Source organism: Molothrus ater, chromosome 5 (genome assembly GCF_012460135.2).
Source record: "Molothrus ater isolate BHLD 08-10-18 breed brown headed cowbird chromosome 5, BPBGC_Mater_1.1, whole genome shotgun sequence".
NCBI lineage: Eukaryota > Metazoa > Chordata > Aves > Passeriformes > Icteridae > Molothrus > Molothrus ater.
In genome coordinates, this window is record NC_050482.2 from 14,082,923 (window position 1) to 14,105,406 (window position 22,484).

General features: G+C 41.5%; 1 protein-coding gene across 1 annotated transcript in view; it reads left to right on the forward strand.

Moving 5' to 3' along the window:
• CDHR3 (cadherin related family member 3) overlaps positions 1-22,484 on the forward strand; it is a 45,652-nt gene that overhangs the window by 17,168 nt on the left and 6,000 nt on the right. Inside the window, exons 3-16 of the mRNA XM_036400583.1 lie at positions 1,687-1,855; positions 4,152-4,237; positions 5,227-5,321; positions 5,426-5,530; positions 9,313-9,461; positions 10,792-10,981; positions 11,285-11,447; positions 12,907-13,006; positions 13,164-13,262; positions 13,868-14,109; positions 15,614-15,785; positions 17,356-17,600; positions 20,122-20,303; positions 22,021-22,034. Coding sequence (XP_036256476.1) covers positions 1,687-1,855; positions 4,152-4,237; positions 5,227-5,321; positions 5,426-5,530; positions 9,313-9,461; positions 10,792-10,981; positions 11,285-11,447; positions 12,907-13,006; positions 13,164-13,262; positions 13,868-14,109; positions 15,614-15,785; positions 17,356-17,600; positions 20,122-20,303; positions 22,021-22,034 — 2,011 coding nt within the window. The remainder of the gene's footprint in view (positions 1-1,686; positions 1,856-4,151; positions 4,238-5,226; positions 5,322-5,425; positions 5,531-9,312; positions 9,462-10,791; positions 10,982-11,284; positions 11,448-12,906; positions 13,007-13,163; positions 13,263-13,867; positions 14,110-15,613; positions 15,786-17,355; positions 17,601-20,121; positions 20,304-22,020; positions 22,035-22,484) is intronic.

Here is a 22,484-nt window from a genome sequence, read left to right on the forward strand (position 1 = left end):
TGCTCCTACCTGAAGGAAAGGTGAATTCTGGCTCACACCCTACACCAGTTGCATGCTGTTCCCAAAAAGATTCAAAAGCAACCTATAAAGAAACAATTTAGATTCACATCTTCATTTCTAAGGCCTTTATAAAGGAGGGTGGAAGATGTGTATTTAGACACATTTAGTCTGGCTGTTGTTACATCACTAGTGAAAATATTTGGCTGTGAATTGGAGGGATAATCTCCAGAACACATAACTTCTTAGAACTGGACTGTTTAAAATGTTGAATTTATTGTATGTGTTTATGTATTTAGATCTCCATCAAACATTCATTTTGAACATCAAGCTTTCCACTGTTGTGACAAGCTTTTTAGAATGTTTCTTCTGTGTTAGCATCACTTTTATGGGAAACTTGTTTCTGTACAGTAGGAAGAGAGGAGACCATCCAGGACACAGTTATTTTCTCCTGCAGTATTGTAACAAAAAGATCCATGAGGTTCCAGACAGAAGCTGTTTTATGTACCAGAAGGCACAAACCATTTGTGCTTCTCTTTACTCCCCTCCAACTCTTTGTTATTTGTCTCTATTTTGACTTCTGTCTTCTAACTGTGCTGACATCACTTTTGTGTTTGTCCTCTGGCCCACAGCATCTCATCTAAACCCAGGGATTTATTTCATTGTTTTCCTTCTGCATGCTCTTCAGCCTAATTATTCTGCAGTATTGTAAATACACTGACATGCTACTTGTCACATACACTCATGAGCTCCAACAGTTTTCCTTCTCCAGTTTCACAGCACCCTGCTACTGTGTTCAAGCTTCACAGTTTGTTAGTCACACAAAAAACTTAACTGTCACCTTTTCCTTTCTTGTCCAAGAAAAGGAAGATCTAATGGCTTCAGCAGTGAAGATTGAGGCATACAACTTTCAGCATCCTCCTGTTGCTCTGGACTCATCCTAAATCCAGAATGATTGCACTTTACTTTTTTCCATAAAATGTCAGTCTTGTGCTAGTACGTATTCTGTGTTAAGAGGCAATATGCAGAGCTGGAAGCCTTTGAAATAAAATCTCCAAAACAAAATACTTTTTCCTTATCAATCTTGCAAAACTCAAGCCCTAGGCTATTTTTTCAATTAGTTCAGCATTTTCCCCAAACAATTCTGGTGCCTCTCCCAGACAATGTACCCATAAAGCAACCTGCTTCTGTGGTTTTCCTGCAAGTCTTCTCCCAGATACACAGGTTACACAAGGAAGGTTCTGGTAGCTGCTAGACTACATGGTCTCCTGCCTCCACACTCTTTATTTCAAGTAAAAGATCTTCCTCCTCATGTTCCTAATTCACAGAAAAAGTGAACCTGCCCTTGTGTCTTACAAAGCTTCTTCTGAATTCTCAGTCTCATCACAGCTTGAACACTCCTGAAGACAAAGCTGTGAGGTGGGGCAGCTTCTTCCAGGCTGTCTCCTTCTCAAAGGGCTCCTCACACAAAGGATCTTTGAGTTACTCCATGAAGCCACACAACATTTTGGTCTCTTTAGTCTGTTTCTGTCATGTTTTTGCCACTGTTGAGAGATGTGCCAACAAGTACAGGATTATCTAAACACTCACTCTTTACTGATTGAAAGTATCCCTTTATTTGTATTCGCTCATTTGGACTGTAAGTTCCATCTGTTGCATCATGTGCTAATAATAATCTTTTATTTTCAGGTTATTACCACTGGAAAACCTGTCCTTGATTATGAAACTATGCCAAAGAGCTTTGATTTGCAGATTTTTGTTGATGATGCAACTGGAAGAACTGACCTTAACATATTGACTATTCATGTAACAGATAAAAATGAACATCCTGTATTTCGAGGAAATATGGCAATTGAAAGTAAGAAGATAGTAGAATTTGAAAAGAACAATACTTGAAAACATGACATCAGCTTATAAAAATTGAGCTCATACAGTGCCTGTAGGTAACGTAGTCTAGGCATCTTCCTTTAGGAAAACAAGGGAGGAACAGAACTTTGTTTTACACAAAGAGTTGGTATGCTTCATCTTGGGAAATGCCCTTTCAATTTTTCTTGAAGTTTAAAAAAATTTAACCCTTTTGAAGCAGCTGAAGAATTAAAAGAAAAAATTATACCAATAAGTGCTTTTTTATTTTTTAAATTGGAAAATTGGAGTTTTCTGGGATTATAGCATTGAGTGAGTAGTTTGTTGGAAACTGGACTGATTTGGACAAGCAAGATAAATTTTAACAAGTGCATATTGTATGTGCAAAAACTTCTGTGGGGAAACCATAAAAACCTTCCTTTGCAGATGTTTTATATCTACATATTGCATTTACACTTTCACATGAGAAATAAGTCGGAAGTCAGTCTTAAGAGTGAGACCTCAGAGACTGTGATCTATGGTGGTACAAATGGAATGAGGCAGAGAGTTCTGTCTCCTACATGGGGCAGTTGATGTTAACCATGCTGACTTTTAGACCAGGGCAAAGATGCCAGGGGAGGAATGTGCAGTAGCCTTAGGAATGAGGCTGGAGAGCCTGGGCTGCAGCTGTGGCCGGTGCAGGCTTTGCAAGTCGTGCTGTACCTGGTGTGAGTGACACTGCCATTGATAGAAAGGGTGGGAAATAACTGTCTTACTCTCTAAGAGACCTTGCTTATTTACTAATGAACAAGACCTGAAAAATTGTACCAGATGCATCAGAATATAATGATTTGTTTATTATGTGTTCACATGCAGACAGAACAGTTCACTCCCTAAAGTGCTTTTGAAGACTTCGTGTCCTAACAGCACTGTATGGCCAAGCACACTTCAGCTATTCAGCTTTAAAAAATCTGAAAATATTAAACTATGATCCCTTTGTGGCAGGTATTCAGAGCTGGCTGCTAACCCCCAGGTCTGCACTGACCACACTGGAGTGGTGAAGCCCAGCTGCAGCCTGACTTTTGCCTGCTGCTCAGGGATGTGTTCAGAGCAGCCTGCTCACATTCAGCTCTCCTCACTGATGCCTCCTGAGCACATTGACATCCGTGATTCCATACAATACTTAGTTTGTAAAGCAAATTAGCTTCCCCCAGGGAAGAGGCTGTGTCATCTTCTCGAGATAGCTGGTGTCTTGCATATCATGGGTGCCACTGGAATCTAATAATAATTAAATCTGACACTTGGAGGGATCGACACAGCATGAAACACACTACGTGGGAGCTTGTTACAAATAAAGGCATCAGCTTAACTCTCAGCTAGAGCTGCCATAAATTGGTGAGCACAGATGTCTGATCTGTCTCACTGTGTGGCTCTAGTTAACAGTACCAGCCACAATTAGACACTAATTGCACATTTGCTGTTTATGAAAAAGCATCTCCCTCTCATTAAACTTTGTATTCATGTTGTTGTCCTCTGGGAACAACTCATTACGCTGCTCTGGGATTCCCATTGCTCTGATGAGGAGCAGCAGTCAGTAGGGGTCACAGTGGAAATTAATAGTCCAGAAAGAGCAGATCCAGCAGACACAAAAGGGCATAAAGCAAATAATGTGATCTGAAGATCTGTTGTCCTGTTAATTGCTCTGTCCAAGGAGAGATGAGCCTGTTGCCAGTGGTCCAGTGTGGGATAGCCCAGCTGTAAGAATCCCAGGCATGGAAATGAATGTAGTTGGCACTGAATTATCAGCCTTAGCAAAGCAAGCATTTAAGTCAGTGCGGTCCATTTGCTAATTATCTGCTTCACAGGTGTAAAGGAAAAGCAGGAATGAAGAGGAAAGGCATCTGAACTCTCCTGGCAGGGCACAGGGTGTGGACAGGAAGGGGATGGTGGTGAGGACCTAGCACAGGATTGTATTCTTCCCATCTGCATAGTAAAGAACCCCACAGATGTAGCCCAAATGCACAGTTTACTCCATAGCCTTTGAACAACTCAAGATAGGCCATAGGGGAAGATCAGTCTTTGCCTTGGAGGGACAATCCATATTGCAGTGGTTGTTGCCTGTTTACAGATATGTAATTGGTTTCTTTTCATCCTTTGAATATCTGTGATCTTTGTGATGATTTTGGAATTACACTTGTGAAGTGAGAAGATGCAGCAGGCAGTAATACATGCTGACAGCTTCAGTGCATCAGTCTCTTTGCTGCTGTGCCCTTTGCTTTATTCAGATAACACTTAGTCTTACATCCATGCAGCTGTGATGATCTATGTGCTGGAAAGGACACCTCCAGAACGCATTTACCAAGTTGATGCAGCTGATCCTGAAAATGCAAAACTCAAAGTAAGTTGTATTAAACAAAAAACTCCAGAGGTTATATAATCTGCTGTGTCTGAAATGTGAATTACCATCATCTTTCAACAACTTCCTTCCTTATCAGAAACACAGGAAAAGTTTTAATCTGGAAAAAAAGAAGCCTTCCCAATACTAAACTAAGAAAAAACAGCCTTAATGCTTGGACAAAAACTATATTTTAAGTTCTTAGCCTTCCAAAATTAAGGAATATCAAAGGCAGAATTTGATATAGTTAATCAGAGACACAGTAGAAATTGTGAATTTAAAATTTAAAAAAGGCTTACAAAATGTTTCTTGTAGATTAGAGTGACTAAAAGTAAAAAAAAAATTTAACCTTCTGTATCACAATTTAAATTCTCTTAAATCAGACAGTAGGGAAATCACAAAGCAAATGAATATCAGGTTTTGGACAATCCCAGAACAAACTGTGACCTACCTTCAGTTATGAAAATGTGTTGGCTGATCTGAAAATACTCTTGGTATTCAGAAAAACTTGTGGAAAATGATACATTGGTAGCTGGGGGAAAGTAACTGCATTTAGCTAAGAATTATGTTGTATCTTTGCTTAATTTAGTTTGGCTTTATAAAATACAGTACATTCAAGAACTGAACCCGAAGATGCTGCTTCAGTGTTTGGTGTTATTCAAGAAAGCAATTAACCTTAAGTCTGTCCTCAGCCTTTGCCCAGTCAGGCTGAGCTGGTGAGGAGGGAAGCAGAGCTGTGGGGGCTTAGCTCTGCTTTGTGGGTGAAAGCAAGGCAGTGAGGTCCATGTGCCTTCTATCCCCTGACACATCTGAGCCATAGGAAGCTGCAAATAAAGAAATGCTGTTACACCCTTGGACAGATGCTCAGAGGATTTTGCAGGTTATTTGCTTGGTGCACGACCCTCTGTAACTTTCCCTGTTTTGCAAGGCAAGGAATGACTGGAAAGGTGTTTAAAGATAAAAAGACTAATTTCTTGTTCTCTCCATTTCAGTATTCACTGCTCCCTGCAACAGCACCATTTTTAATCAGCGAAAGTGGAGCCATTTTTTCCACAAAAGAATTTGATTATGAGAAAGATCCACATAGGTGAGAATGTATTTTATTGCCATGGCCTATTTGCTTATAGCATTCAGAGAAATGTTTTCTGACATACACAGAATGATTCTTGTTCTGTTTTTCTTATTTAACAGTTACTTCTTAAATATAACAGTGACAGATCCAGATGGACTCAACTCAACTAGAACAGTGAATATAAATATAATTAACATCAATGATGAAAGGCCTTACTTTACCACGTGAGTAAAAATTTTCCATTGCTCTCAAAATGTAGGTGATTTCTCAGGTTTACTGCTTTGGCACCAGTGGGAGGGTTTAACATAAGGGCAAATAACTATGACAACAAAATACAGCTGACAAAAGTATTTTAGTTTTGCTATGATTCCTATTCTTATACTGGAAAGCTTTGTCCTGATGTCACTCATTTATTCTTATTTGTATTCTTGATAGTTTAAAGTTTTCCAGGCTCTGCCTTCACACTAAGAACAGCCAAACAAGCTTGTTTTACTTGTTAGCATTTACAGAGGTTAAAGCTATGCAAAGATCTGTGGACAAGTTCAGACAAGGAGGTTAATTTCACCCGGTGTGCATACAATCATATTGGGTTTGCTCCTTATGCAGGTGTGCATTTCACCATAATTGTGTTTATTCATGCAGAAATGTCTAGACATAAAAAGGTCTCCCTTTTGATCAGTCTTCTCCTCCCAGACACACTTGTAAACAATCCTGGTGATCTTCGAAAGGTTGTTGTCTCTTACTGTGTCATAAGCAGGAAATTGTGTCATAGCACACAAGTCAGAAATAGCTTTTGAAGGCTAATGGAGTCAGGATATATTAAGAATTTAGAAAAATGGGAACAAATATGCCTGTGCTACAAGCAGGCTGTTTTGCTTTGGAAAGCACAATGGGAGGTTGTTCCTGAAGCAGGAGCTTGACAATTATTACAGTTGATCTGACTCTGTTGTTGATTTATCTATGTCACTTGCATGAGACACTGATAGGATTTAAGGCACTGTCATTGTGTCTCCTGATTGTGAGACTCTACAAGGTCCCTGCTGAGAATATTTATGATGGCTCCTCTCCTGCCATCTCTGCAACAATGGAGACAGGATAGCACCTGGGGCCATGCCAGGAGGTTCCAGCCACTTGTTTGGAGCAATCTTCTGGGTGTTGTCTTGACCCAGAGCAATGCATGGCTCCTGGGCTGAGGCCAGTGATCTGGACCTTGGTGGATAAAGGGGTGAAGAATCTGAAGAAACAAAAGAATTAAATGTTAGAAATAGGCAAGAATTGTTGTTGCTGTTGCTGGTGATTTTTCTTTTCGCTACCTACTTAATGCTTGAACCTCATGTCTGCAATAAACAAGAACATTAATAACTCATTCCATGTTACTGTACCTCTGCATGCAGGAGTGATGCCTTGGGAGGCTGCCTGGAACAGAGGCTAGGCAGAGTTAAAGGAATAAAGTAGGTATTCATTAAAAGGCCTTCAGAGGATACACCTTGGGCAGTGCAAGAGCCCAGCCAAAGCTACACCCAAGATGGACAATGGTCATGAGTTTTCACACTTTTAGAGGTTTCATTCCATTTACATATTGGGGTTAATTGTACAATTACAGCTTCAGATTATGAAGTCTCATCCTCCCAGATGCTCTCCCCAATTTGCTGGTTTTTATCCCTTTGGGTCTGAAGCTGCAATGGTGTCCTTGGTTCTCAAGCTGGAGGATTGTTTTGTCTAACTAAACTGTGAAGAGAACTTTCTAATACTTTATATGAAATTCAGAGTTATAAACTAATGCAGTATCTGGAAAATATGAAAGCTAAAACTTAAGGCATCATAAGGAATCTTCTTCCCAGTGTCAATGTCTGCACATTGTGTTCTAGACTGATTATTCCCTCCTGATGTTGCCATTTTTGTGTATTTATCCTTGTGTCTGGAATGCTAAAAGAGCTCTTTTAAATATTTATCTACTTGTTTGAATTAGTGAAAACTACAGTGGCTTGAGAATCTGTAACACCTAAGACTCATATGGCACAAATAGAGTCTGGTATTGGTTTGAATCTTCTCCCTTTTAGATTGACACTACAGATCAAAAAGAGCAGCTCAGTTTGTAAAGAATTTTAGGTTAAATTGCACTTTATGATCTATCCTTAATATGCACATGTATGGTCTGTCCCCTGCTACAATGAGAGCTGCATGCTGGAGCTGAGTACTCCCTGACATCATAATAATCAGTGGTGGGGAAACTTGAGGAGTTAGCAAACCTCCTTTATTTTATCCCAATCATAGCTGTCAAGAACAGAGTTTCAAAGAGTCTTTTTAATTGTTCCCATAGTATATGCAAGCACATCTGGTTTTGGTGTTCACAACACTACATTGGCATTCATCCTTTTGAAATTGTTACTGTTAAAATCAATGGAAAACTTGTGGAGTCAGGAAAACAGAGGAGAAGACAAGAAAACAAGCATATGCTTCCTTTGCAATTACATGGCAGTGACTAAAAGGTCTGCTTGAACCATCCTGTAAAAAGCCACTGGCAGGTGGCAGACAGATGGACAGCAGGACATGTCCCAGACACAGCTGTATAGGAAGCAGCCCCAGCTGTACTGGTGCTTTGTGCTACGGAGGTGTGCCCAATAATGCCCCACTTCCCAAAATATCTAGTGGGGATGGGATAACAACCAGGTTGCAGCAGGGTTGGTAGGGCTGTGAGGGTGGAGCTGTGGTGAGTTTGCTGTTCACAGAGAGGTTGGAGTTGGGGTCCCAGTGGGCCTAGGGAGTTTCCTACCTTGGGCCAAAACCACTTAGAGCTGTGAGAGTGAGCGGGATCTGTTTCTTTCTGTGTGACTCTGGAAGCAGCAGGACAACAAGGAAGGAAGGGATTCAATGCCAAGACTAGAAACTTCATAAATAACTGACACAGCAGGCTTCATAACCTCCTTGTTTTCTTCTGGCTGTAAGTCAGGTGTTTTTACTGGAAAAACCCTATGTGATTTCTCTCCTGTATGCTTGCCTCTTTTCATATGAACTGACAGAACAGTTGAAGACAGTGTGTCTCCATAACCATTTTTGAAATTGTGAGTGGAGATCTTGAGACGTGGGATCTTCTGTTCTGTCTCTGCAATTCTCTGCTCCAATTGCTGAGTGCCCCATGATGTGTGTCTTCAGAGAGCAGCAAGGACTCGTGTCTTCCTGTACTGGGAGCTACAGAGCAGTCAATTACCTAAGTGGTAGCATAGCATGTTTTAAAAGTGCAAAAAGTATTTAGTCTTGAAACACACTTCTAGTGTTTCTGAACTCTTGAGGACCTTCAACTCCCCCTGAGTTCTAGAATTAGGAGATGCATGTGAGTTTGTGTGTGTTTCAGTAATATAAATCGGTCTTCTGAATTTCCTTGCACCATTTTTGTCCTGGCCCATGCCTTTTTTCACATGTGGTACAAGTACTGAAATTATCCACCTGAGTACACATGTGAACATCAAACTGCCTCCACTGTAAACAATCCTGCACAATTGCCTGCCAGGCCATATTTGACCTATAAAAGTCAATTCATGTTTTTCTGTAATACTGTTGCCCCCCAGAAGGCTCCAGCATTCATTCCAAAAGATGATTAACTACATAACTTATTGTAATTTTTGCTTTTCTCTTGCAAAATGAGGGAATTAAAGGAAATGGCTTTATGAGCTGGTGGCTCTTTAGGGAGATGGATGGCATGACTTGATGGCCTCCTACCTCTTCAGCTTCTGTGGTCCTGTGAAAGTCAAATTGCTTTTACTGTGGAAAAGTTGCAGAGGAAGAATACTTACTTGTGTGGCTGTGTCATGTTTCGTGACCACATGCCAGTTCTGCTACATGTCCATCTGGCAGAACCCATGACTGGGATATTTATCCAGACATGCAAATAGCCATCTCCGAGCCCAGCAGCACCATGGCTCTGCTGCTATAGTTGGCTTCTCAGCTAAGTCTGTAATCAGCTGCCCTTACAAACAAGATGCATGCTTTGCTGAATTTTATCTTGTAGAAAACAAAGAATATACCGGATTCCAGAGGAGCAAAGCCCGGGCACCAGTGTTGCTAATATAACAGCTAAAGATCCTGATGATGGAGATTCTCCCAGCAGACTTTTCTACAGCATCCAGTCATCTGACAGACGTTTTTCCATAAATCCAGGTCAGACAAACAAAAACGTGACTTCTGACATCTGAAAAATAAAATAAAAAAAGATGTTTATCAGAGAAATTATTTTTATCTTAGTTTTAAATAGTCTTATTTTATTTAGTGGCTCCCTATAGCAATAAGGTATGCTCAGTCCCTTATAAGGGTGCAATTCTTTGGTCAGCTGACCAAGACTTGATAAGGTATCTTGAAGAAAGTAGACCAAAGGTGACTTCTTGACAAATACTGACTTGTGACTGGAGGTGGTTCCATGGGTGGAAGTAAGATTGCTGATTTATTTTTAATCTTTGAGGACCGCAGTGACCCTTCTGGGGCTCCTGAAATATCTGCAGGTAGTTAGACCGTGATGTCCTCCCTCCTGTCTGAAATCCTCTCTAGCACTGAGGTGCACAGCAAATCTACGCCTCAATTTCATTGTTCCATTCACAACCCTCCTCAGAAAAGACCATCCAACAGAGTCCTCTTTCTCATGGTGATCTCATCTTCTTCATGCTCTCTGGGGTCTGTACATCCGTTCCCCAGGGGTTTTGCCTCCAGGGCTGGCATTCAGTGACAGCTTTGCTCCTTGTCTGCTATTGCTTTGGATCTGTTTATCACAGTTGTAAGAAGTGCCACACAACACAGTGCTGTAGGGGATCAGGATGATCCATAAATGCTTTGGATTCCCTATGCTCTTTGGCCTTGTATTGCCACCTTCCTCCTCATTACACTCCCAAATGCAGAGGATTTGTGAACAGTGTGCACTGTTCTTTTAACTCCTCTATTCTCTGGGAATAGTACTGTGCCATAAAAATCTTCTATTTCTGACAGAGGCTAACAGAAGTGAAAAAAAAGTATTGAGTGCCTGACCAGAGCACTTGGCACAGTCTGTCACAGCTCTGTTGATCTGTGAGTAGATTTGGATGTGCTGACGGATGCTTGAATGATAACAGTGGAAAGAGAAGCTGTTTTGCTAGCTAGGGAGCCAGGACAGCACAGGCATTAGCAGCTTGTTGTCCTTGATGCTCTGTGAATGCGCTCAACTCTGGCTTGCGCTAGAAGCTTGAGAGCAAGGGAGACCTAAATGCTTTACAAATCCTCTGCTGAGGCCTCCTAAGGTGTATTTTTCAGCAATGGTATCTAGCCATTAATCTTACCCAGAATGTTCAGAACCATTTTGCATCGCTTAAGAAACTAACTAAACCCGCCATGATTTGCACAGGACAGAAGACTTGTTTTTATTCTGTTACCTTTCTGTTGAGCTGCCCTGCCCTCTTGCATGTACACCATGACTGTTTGTTGCTTCCCCCCATGGTGAATGTCTGACTTCTGGCTGCTCTGACAGCAACTGGAGAGTTGCAGGTGGCCGGGAGGATCGACCGGGATGCGCTTCCACTGCGGCTCCATCCCAACATCTCCCTGGTGGTGCAGGTGGAGGACAGCCCCAGCAGTGGCCATGCCAGAGAAATGGAGATCACCATTGTTATTGAGGATGTCAATGACAACCCCCCAGAATGCAATCCTTCTTCCTTCAGGTATGGAGTCTCTTCCTTGCCTTGGTGCTGCCTTGCTGCCCCAGGCCTGTGTGCAGACAAGGGCACATCGCCAGACCCACAGCTGGAGGCTCAAGTGGACATTTATCATCAGCCTGCCCATTGTACTGGGCTGCTGTCCATCACAACACATGGGTCACTGTCTGGGTTGCTTCCTCCATGGTTGCATATTTAGATCTAGGATTTAATTTAAAAAGTAAATCAATGTTTTGTCCTGTGATATACGAGGAGTTCAAAAGCAGAAATATGAGTTGCTTTGACGGGAAATGTGTTTGTTTTAAACAGGAAAGAAGCAAATGAAAATACCACTCCTGGGACATTTCTTGTTGATCTTAAAAATTACTGTAAAGATATTGATGCTGATCCATCAAACAACCAATTTATTTTCACTGGATTATCTGGTTTTGGAAGCAATAACTTTGCTCTGGTGTCCACTGGAAGACTTATGGTCAGTCATTTGTGGCTTTATGCTAGATTACCCCATTAGAGAAGTCAACTTATGAAATATTAAAAGGGATTTTTTAAATTTATTGTACAAAAAAAAAAATTACTGTAATCCATTTCACAGTAGGTGTGATGTGGAGAATGACTGTTTTGACTGGTTGTGAACTATATACCCCTAGATAGGATGCTTTCTAAGGATTCTACAGAATTTAGTGAACAGAGAGTGTTTTCTTCAGTTTTAAATAAATGTGCTAGATATGATTAAAAAAAAATTCTTTTTTAGGGAGTGTGAAGCACCAACTTTGAAATGGATAAACAGAGAAATTTGATGCCATTTCATACCCATTTACTCATGACAGACTGTGGAAGATCCTTGCTATTCAGCATGAAGAATTTAAATACTTGAGAAATCTCACACTCAGTAACTGGTCAGAATCGTAAAATCACTTAGAGTGGCAAATTTTCACAAAAGTGTGGTGGGATTTGCACTTCTGTGATTTTGCATGTCAAAATATGGATTCCTTATGCTGATAGCTGCTGGCAAACTGGCATTGGCCAGAACCCCCCCAGTTCCTGGACATGTGCAATGGTGGTTGTTTTTTTGCTTTAAAAAAACCCTGTGGGCAACTGCAGAAAGAAGGAAACAACAGAAAATAGGCATTCTGTCTAAAAGGCAAGAGTGCTACAGGAGCAGTAAAATGATTTTGTATGGTTTACTTTAATTTTAGAACTGAGGTTTCCTTGTCAATAAGAACTGCTCTTAGCTGCTTCATCTGCCAACATAAAAAGCATTTTCCTTCCTGCACAGGATAAGATTGTTGTCAAGCCTTTGATCCCTGTGTATGTGCAAGGTAACAGACTACACCAAGCAACCTGTTCCTCCAGGAACCTCCCTGAAGAGACAGCCAGCAGGGGATACCTCTGTGTTAGATCCCCTGCCCCAAAGTTTATGAAACTTCCACAGCAAGATAGAGAGCTCAGAAGATTAGGATTTAAATCTCTGTGAGCCACCACTTAGTAACAATTTGGTTCCTGGGAAAACACTCATGGCTGGACCTGATACCTTTTTTTTAGTGTCTGCAAGCATGAGCTCAGGTAATAGCTCAAGCTATTGCTGTTAGCAATTACAGATCCTTGTTGAGCCAAGAAAGGGCAGCATAAACAGCCAGCTCATTACACAAGCTTTGAATTGACTAGGTAAAAGGTCAAGACCTTATCATCCAAATGATTAAACTTCCTGCTCTAAAGGGGAAGAAATTTTGTTGGCAGAAGTGTAAGCATGTAGAAAAAGCCTGGAATTCAATCCTGGAATTGACTATTAGTCTGTGTTATTCCTATAGAACAGTTCTATATACCCAAGGGGCAAATCATACTTACAGAATGCTGAAAAGAGTAATTGTCATCATGTGTACTGTGACTTAATGTTTAGAGGTACAAATATGATTATGTTCCTTTCTATTTAGATGACTGAAACTGTTGATCTAGAAAACCCAGCTAATCCAGGAGTTGAAGTTTATACTTTGACTGTCAGGGTGCAAGATATTGCCCATCCTAACTACTCAAGCAAGTATCCCTTTTACATTTCTTTTGATAGTTTTCTGTGCTGTAACATCATGGAAGAGGAATACCATATGTATTTTGAATATATGCATGAGAAAATTTCACAGCCATACTTAACTATGATTTAATCTTCTGATATAATCTTCTGTTATATTTCCAGATATCATCTACATTTACATCAGGATAAAGCCAGTGAATGAATTTTTACCAGTCTTCTGTAATTTATCTTACGTATTTAGTGTTTCAGAAATTACTAAAGGTACAGTAAGTAGCACCTAAATGATAGAAATAATGTTGCCAAGTTGTTAAGTGCCTTTTTGCTCCAAATGAATTTTCATATATGTAGATGAGGCAAATGGCTCAAAGTTCCAGTTCAAATAGGGTCTCCACCATACAACCACCTACTACCCTTAAATAGACTAAACTGGCAAAAACTCCAATTGTACAGATGGAAGCTGAGACACAGACAAATTCAGCAATTTCACAAGAAATCTGTGGCAGTGCCAGGAACTGAACTCAGATGTCTTGTTTTAGACTGTCTTTCTGCTCGTGCTAAATTAGCCTTTTGGAGGGACTGTGGTGGTGCACAGAAACCTTTACAGACTGACACAGATGAGTGAGGACTCCCTTGGCCCAGCCATGGAGCACTTCTGCTGAGGTTCCCTATACATTCCTGTGTTTTGGCATTTATTGTTAGCAGCCCATGTACAGGGGAGCCATAGCACACCACAGGGAACTAGTGCTCATCACACAGTTGCTTTATTTTTCTTGGGTGAAAAACTCTAGCCAAATCTTTAGTTCAAAGTCATCTGTACCTTGTATTACTTTAAATGTTAATGAAATATGGATTTTTTTGTCTCTCAGTTGGATCCAGCATTGGAAGAGTGCATGCCATAGACAAGGACTGGCCACCCAATGTCATTACTTACTCCATTGTAGCTGGAGCTGGCACCAGGGATTATACAAATATCTTCTGGATCAGCCCAACGAAAGGAGATGTGAGGATTTTAGCTAGATTGGACTATGAAACAACTCAGAAACATATTTTCACAGTACAGGCCTCAGAGAGACCTGTAGAAGGTCAAGAGAAGTCTACAACAGCATCAGTGAGTAAATCCACTCTACTACTTTGCCTTTACCTACATCTTTCTTTCTTCTTCCTAGCAAGAAGACACAGTAAGACACTGGGCAAAGCACTTTCTGTAAAAGGCAAGTGCAACCCTGCCCAGTTAGATATTACTCAGATGAAAGAGGTGGTGTTTACTCAGTCTTGGTTTATTTCTCACAAAAAGGATAAAACCATATTTTAGTATTTTTGGCTGTGGTGTTTGCTTCTCAGACTTTTTTTCCTTATTTTACCTGGACAGCAAAAATGTTTTCTGTGCCTTAGACAATTTAAGTTATTCTATATAGCTACAGAGGTACTAGAAAATAGAAAAAGGACGGGGTCTTGAAGCCAGGTAGCACAATTTAATTGTAGCCATGCTTAGTGGTAAACTCTTTTTGGAGTCTGTGTAGTGTCCATGGGCCCTCAAACATGCTTTTGATTATGTTTGTCATTTTCTTCCCTGCAAAGTGTCCAAAGTAATGTGAGAATTGTGTTGCAGAGCTGTGTTTTCATGGAGTAGTACAGAGAGGATGTGGCTTTAATAGCAGGATTTGGCTTAGGTTTTCTGCCCAGACCTATTTTATTCAGAAGAAAAAGTATAGATGCTATATCCACAAAAGTATTTTATAGTAACTTTTTTCAAGGGATCCCAGTGTTCTTCACAGACAGAGTCCTTTTGACTTCTTTTCACATTTTCTCCCACATGACTGCTTTATATTTGATTTTTACACATCTCTTGGAGGTAACACAGGTACTAGGCTTGCTCTTCATTCCAGCCAAGCACCACCCATAGAGTTGCTACTAGGAGGTATTTAATCTCTTTATCATCTATAATGTTTCAAGGTGACTATTAATGACATTTTAGCATCAGAAGCTTTTAACAATGCCAAGATTATCTGTTATCTGACAAACAAACATTACAAGAAGGAACTTTGGTAAGGGTAACCTTTTTCTTTTAGCTAACTAATCCCAGGTGACATCAAACACATCTGGTTCTACTCAGGGTGCTCCTACCCACGCAGGAGGCCATTACCAGCATTTCTCTCTCACTGGGAACCGTCTATAAACACTTTTCCTTCCATGGATCATACTCTAAATGGTTATTAAATATTGCTAAGAAGCATAACTAATGATTGTGAAGCAAACTGAGAGTTTTGGAAGGGAGTTTAATGATTCTGTGGTACTATTATTATTTCTCATTTTAACTATAACACAATTCAGATTGTTCAAACAGACATATCAGCTTGCAAGGCCTTCACTTTTGGAAGATGGCTCAGGTTATAGAACCTGTTCCCAGAAAAATGCTGATCACAAGAAGAATTGAAGGACAAATGATCACAGACATTTTCTGGTAGGAGCTAGGTTGGAAGGGGACTTCAGTGCTCTTCAACTGTTGTTGATCAAAGAACAAAACGGGCAAAAGCAAACAGTTTCTGAAATGAGCAAAATTCTGTCCTGGCACAGTGAAGCAGCTTCAGCTTGCTATTGCTCTTTTCTTCCAGGTAACTGTGAATGTTTTGGAGGTAAATGATGAAGAACCAGTTTGTTCACCCAATTTCTTCTCACTTCAAATCCCAGTCGATTTAGCTGTTGGGACCAATATTAATGGCTTCAGGATTGAATGTCAAGATCGTGATTCTGATCCCAGGTCTTTCCGTTACTTCATTACTGAAGGTACTGTGTCACGGTGGGCGAGCTGGGAACAGTGGGAAAAAATACCAAATGCTGATAGTTCACTTATATTTATAAACAAATATCTAACATATTTGTGTGCTAATTTCATGGTGAGCTAGCTGTGATCCACAAGCTCTGCATATCATTACACTGATCCTCCCACAAGCAGGTTACTGGTGCTACAGGTGCTAGCAGCGGGAACCACTCCTTTGCAAGGCTGCATTGCCTGTCATTAATTAATAGGTTATTAGTTACACAGTTGACAAGAACTTCAGAAGAATGAGCTGGAATGATATGCAGTGTCAAATTTCTCTTCCAATTACTGCTGAGTAAATCTTGAGAAACAATGGAAAGTTCTGTATCTCTGCATATCTCACTATCACATAGATGCTGGTGCTGTGTTCAAAACAACTGCTTGAACCTGCATGTCATAGGTCCATGCTGTATAGAATAAACCCTTCTTTTAAAAATCCTTCTTTGAACCTCATCAACAGCTGCATTCACTTGGAGAACTGCAGTGGTATGGGGTGATACTCAGCTTCACAAAAATGGAAACACACTCTCTTGGGGCAATTCCTTCTTTTGTTGCTGAGGCGACTGCTGTGAAGGAGGGAGCAGATTGTCCAGGTGCCAGTAAAAAGCTGTGAACATTAAAAGAGAGAATCTCTGTCCTACTGCAGCCCCTTGATGCCAAGGAGGGGCTCTACAGACATTGTATTGACACATGATTCCGTACAAATAGCATGGCTGTGTTAGTTAATCAGTGTCTGACCACAGGCCCAGTCCTGGTGGTACAGACCTGAGCTGTGTCATGCATTGGCCTCTGAGCCACAGAGCAGCTCATGGCCCTTTTTGTGCTATAAAACAGACATGGCCTTCAAGGGCATGTCAACTCTTGATCTCTGTGGGGCCACAAGAGCAAAACCAAAGCACATTTGGTGCCTTTTCAAGGCTCTGATATCCTGTATATGTGGTCTGTCCAGATCCTAACAGCTGGAACTGGTCTGCTTGCAGCCTGGGCCATGAGCAGCTCTTCAGCTACAATGGACAGAAAACAAGGGATGGGGGGCAGCATTTCTGAACTCTTCTCCCTGCCCCATGGTGCTGACAAAGCACTGGAGGCAATGAGTGTCACTGAGCCATTAACTCTCTTCAAAGGCCATTGCCTCTGGGCAGAGGGAGAAGCCATAGAAAGGGGCTGGAGCAGCACTCCAGGGACACCCCAGTAGTGGAATGAGCCCTGCCACAGGGCAGGGTCCTCACCCCAGCTGGGTGTTGTGGGGTGCTCCCCTGGTTGTAAGTTCAGATGATTCAGGTGACCTCCTGTGTGCCCTATGGCTCTGAAGTGTTTCCACAGCCTCCTCTCTGCTATGTGCCCCATAGAAGGTCTTATTCTAGATTGTAATGCTTTTATAACTGTATTGTTTTAAATTATTTTATGTGGTACAAGGAAGATCAAGGAGCCCCTCCTGTCATTGGCATTTCACCATCTTCACCACTTGTTACACACATTTACTTTAATGTGGGATTAAAGTAATTTTTTTTGCATCTTGGTGTTACCTTTTTGCAGGCAATGAGAACAGTCATTTCACCTTTTCACCAACTGCTGGCTCCAACACATCTCATCTGATTCTTGCGTCAAGGTTTGACTATGAGAGTGGACTTGATACAAACTGGGTTTACAGTCTGCGTGTCCACATAACAGATGACAATTTAGTATCTGCCAGGGACAAAACTACACACTTAACTAAAACTGGAACAGTCACTTTAAGCATTAGAGTTATCCCAAACCCAACTACTGTCACAACCACTACGGTAAGTTCACTAAAACTTATGTCCAGTTCTGCATTTCTTTTATGGAGTAATCTCCACAGGAGTAAGCAGAAGAGGGTAGATGTATGAAAAAGGAAAGCAAAACCCTGGAGTGCATCTAGTCCTGGGAGGTTCTGAGCCTTTTGCTCTTATGATGAAGCCAGAGGTGGTTCATGTGCTTAGTGTCATGAAGGATTAGTCCCAGGTACAGAGTCATAACATGTGTTTTGTATTTCAGTTTCTAAAACAAAAAGGGCAGGAAGCCAAAGGACCGGGCATGCAGCCATTACCATACAACTGGAAAGTTAAAGATTTTGGCAGCTTTATTAATAAGAAAAGAGCAGGGATTAACCTTTGCCTGGAACCTTAAAATTACCTCATGCATTTTGCACTACTTCGTTTTTTATTCATAGCTATTCACTCCCCCGTGTGCCTTGCAGTTTTGTGTGCTTCTTTATCATTGGAGCACATTAATCTGTGGCTATCAAAGTTGAAACAGACAACAACAACAAATCCTCATCAAGGGTCTCTTTTCCAGACCTGAGGTCACTGTCATGTCAAACTGGGAGCAGCATGTCAGGAACTGAAGCAGTTTTGCACAGCCTCAGCAGGTTTCAGACAGCAAATCCAGAGGGGTGGGATGGGTCTTTCCTGACCTCCACGCCCATGTGATGGTCCATGGCTGAGCTGAGTAAGCCTGCACAGCTTCTCGCAGCCCAGGTGGGCTCTAACCCTGCACACCCTGTGGAGCTCAGGGCCTGTGTCCCAGCAGCACTGTTCACCTCTGCACAGCGTCCCAGTTGAGCTCTGTCATACCAGTTCAATTTTTGATTTCCATAAGGCTGGTGCAGGATGCCTGGAGAGTTTGCTTTTGTCTTGCCTGTAGATGTGACACAGCCTGAGGGTACAGACCACTCTGTCTCTATCCTTGTACCAGTCATGCCTTGCTGCACCACCTTCCATCATCCACAGTCCATCCATTCCCTGCCTGCCTGCAGATGGCATTATCCTTTTCTCTTGCATGCAGGAATGAAAGTAGGAATATCCAAGTGAAGTGGTAAAAGAGGCCTTTACTATAAAATGGTCTACATCTTCTGGAGGCTTCTGGTAACTGAGCCAGAACCAAAGGATCCTGCAAACAGCACATACAAGTCTGGTTGCTTTGCTATGAACATGCTTAAATCCAAATTTTCAGACTGATTAATAACCCTGTTCTTATCTTACGCTCTTTTGGGAAAGAATAAATGATTTTTTTCACTGCCTTCTACTCCTCCAACTTGATGTGGAAATGAAAAGTTAAGCTGAATAAACTTATTCTGTATTCCTTTCCCTTGCTTCACCACAACTACAAACAGTCTCAACCACATACCACAGCATTAAATCTGTCTCCCCAGAGATATCAGCCTTCCACTTGCAGGCTATTTTCCAGAAGAGCACTTCCAATACAGCAAGTTCTCCCATCACTACTCTTTACATGTGTTCAGTGCAGCAGCTCGATGAGTCAGAAACTGGAAACTTGGTAGTGTAGAAAAGAAGCCCCATTACAAAATGTCACTTGTGACTTCAGTCCAGGTGAGGAGAAAGTGGTGGTGGTGATATTGAGATTATTTGAGCGTTTCTCTAAGGATTGGATGTATTTTTTTTTTGACAAGACTCAATAGATTATTTTAAAATTATGCTTAAACTGGAAAAATATAGATACCCTGCTCAATTTCATACTCAATGTGATTACAAATGTCTTACAGAAAATTAAATAAAAACTTCAGTAGGTGATCAAAACTAATAGTACCACACTAGGTAATGAACTAGGTAGAGTGAATGAGTAATTTTTGAAATGTGTGAGAATAGTTTCATGATGGGACCTTAATGAATGAGCTGTTAGCACCAAGTGATGTGCCAGCTCCTAGATGTGTCTCCTGACACTCAGGAAGATGTGGGAGATAGCAACTGCTCAGGAAGTGTGGTTTTTCCTTCTGGAACAAGTCACTGGGTAAAAAAGAAGGAGTTCCATTTCTTTTTATACAATAACCCAGTTCCTTAGGGTTCAACTCCTCTTACAAAGCAGTCTGAATGATTACTGCAGTGAAGATGACCTACTTCCAGTTTTGCCTTAGGTAAAAAGAAAACAGTATCTCAGTAATGGCAGTATTCTCTGAACTTGCCCACCCTCTACCAGTGTGCTTACAGTCTCTCAGGCAACCTGAGGCTCTTAAACCCCACCATGACATTCTTGTTTTAATATAAGACATTGAAACATGATTTGGAACCTCCCCTTTTCCTTGTGTTTTCCATTTCTTTGGTTGCCCCAGGAGCTCAGCAGTCCATCCCATCCATCTGAGCTGCCTTGGCAGCGAGCAGGCAGGCACATGGCACGAGTCCCTGCCTCCCTCCACCTCCCTGTGCCCGTCACCTGCCGAGCCTCTGGCCAAGCTGGGGTGCCTCGGTGCAGAAGTTCAGCCAGATGAAAGGTGACGCTGGTGTCAGTTTGCAGCCCTGAGGAACTCATCCTGTCTTGTTTTAAAAGCCTGGCTTCACTGTTGTGACAAGAAGAGAGAACCTCTACTCTCCATCAGCGTGGTACGTGCCGTTCACCGTCACCCTCGGCGCTCTGCTGCTCCTCGGGCTGCTGGGCCACCTGGGGCTCCTGCTGCTGACAAAGCTCCACAGCTGCTGCCCCTCAGCAGGGAAGGCACACAGCACCCCTCTGTGAGTCCCCAAATGACACTCTGGGCAAGCCCCAGCACCGCCTGGCAGTGACAGAGATGGCCTTTCTGCCATGATGATATCGGTGCTTTGAATCTTCTCTAGCAGTATGGCTGTACTCGGGCTCCTGCTGCTGACACAGCTCCACAGCTGCTGCCCCTCAGCAGGGAAGGCACACAGCACCCCTCTGTGAGTCCCCAAATGACACTCTGGGCAAGCCCGGCAAGCCCCAGCACCGCCTGGCAGTGACAGAGATGGCCTTTCTGCCATGATGCTATCGGTGCTTTGAATCTTCTCTAGCAGTATGGCTCTACTCGGGCTCCTGCTGCTGACACAGCTCCACAGCTGCTGCCCCTCAGCAGTGAAGGCACACAGCACCCCTCTGTGAGTCCCAGTGACACTCTGGGCAAGCCCCAGCACCGCCTGGCAGTGACAGAGCTGGCTCAGGCCTTTCTGCCATGATGATATCAGTGTTTTACATCTTTTCTAGCAGTGTGGCTGTACCGCAGTAAATGCTCATACAGCGATATTAATGGGTGTTAATGATATGAACTCAAGGAAATGTGTCCCTGGCACTTTTTTCATAACATTAACATTAGCAGAAGGTAGAAGTGGAATTAGCAATTGTAACCTCTAAAGGCAGCTATGCTCATGAGGCTTAGTTGGAGCCTGTGGCAGACTGTGCTGACCACAAATATTTTGGTTTGTATTTGACCCCCTCTCCAAGGGAGCTCCCATCTAGGTAGTTACTGGATGCATTTTCCTCCCTCTCAGCTACAGATCCCAGTGTCCTTTGCAAATATTGGTGCTCATGCCAAATTCATTGTTCTGGCAAAACTTCTGCAGATTTCCTGGAATTTTACCAAGCCAGTTACAAGGCTCTGGCCCATAAAGCTTACCTCTAAGTGTTCATGCTTGGCAAAAGGCATGGAAGCACCTGGGACCAGCTCTGAGTCACTGTGGGAAGTGGAGAGATCCCTGCTGGCTGCTTTCTCAGTGGGCTGGAGCCAGACTGCCTCTAAATTGACTTTGTGCCTCACAAAACAAAGATAAGCAGTCCTTTAAGTGGTTGGGATTTAAAAAACAAGGATTTCTACAAGTATTCTCAGAATTTGGACATCAATTTGGAAGTTACATTAAATGTAAAGAACTACTAAATGACTGTGACTATAGTTCAGATTGTGTGTGCAAGACATTAAAAGGTTGTGATAAAAAAGACAAATGAATCTAAGATACTGCTATTATTTATTAATTGGGCAAATGATTTATTGGGAACTGGGGTCTCAGATTTAAAAGCAATTTCTATATTTTCAAAAACATTTATAAACTTTCAAATATTTTAAAAGGCATTCTCTGAGCACATCAGACCCAAAAAATTCACCTTCCTCCCAGGATGGAACAAAATGACAATATATCTGAAAAATATTTTTTCAGATTATTTAAATCTATTATGCTATCATCAACAAGACTTTATTCTTTTAAGAGCATTCCTTCTTGAAGAAGTGTTAGAGCAATGCTCAGGACTGTTTTCCTGTTTGAGAGCAGCATTAAATGATGCAGACTTTCTGTGAAAGCAAAATCAGAAACCAAATAAATCAAGCAAATCTCAGAACTCGAGGAAACACATCCTTCTTGCCAAGTGAAAGAAAATAATTTTTTTTTTTGGTAGCGAAAATCACGACATTTGTTAACTACATTCTTAATCTTCTGTTCATTACAGGATAAATGCTCCAGGTGTGTACCTCTTTTCTATATTTTAATGCTTCAAAATAAGACCTTGTTTATGATTCTGTGTAAAATCTGTAAATTAATTTCTAGATAGAAATTTGACGCAGTAGAAAGCTACTGAGATTAGATAATCCTGGCCAATTATAGGAGGCCTGACAAAGTGATTTCCTGGCCTTTTTAGTCTTCAAATCTATTAACTATTAGGCAAAACCCAAATTCAGAGTAGTCTGGTATTCTGGCATAGATGCTAAAGAATGAGTGTATTTTTCACACACAATTTATATGCTATCTGTTAAAAAATAATCCCAGCCATCTATAGCACCTTCAAGAGTCCTCTCCACTCTAATTCCCTGGTCTCTGATCACTTCTCTGATCATTTGCTCCCTTGGCACCATTACTTCACATATATAAAGATTTATTTTGAAGTATTGGTGCTTTCTAAAGGGTTTGTATAAC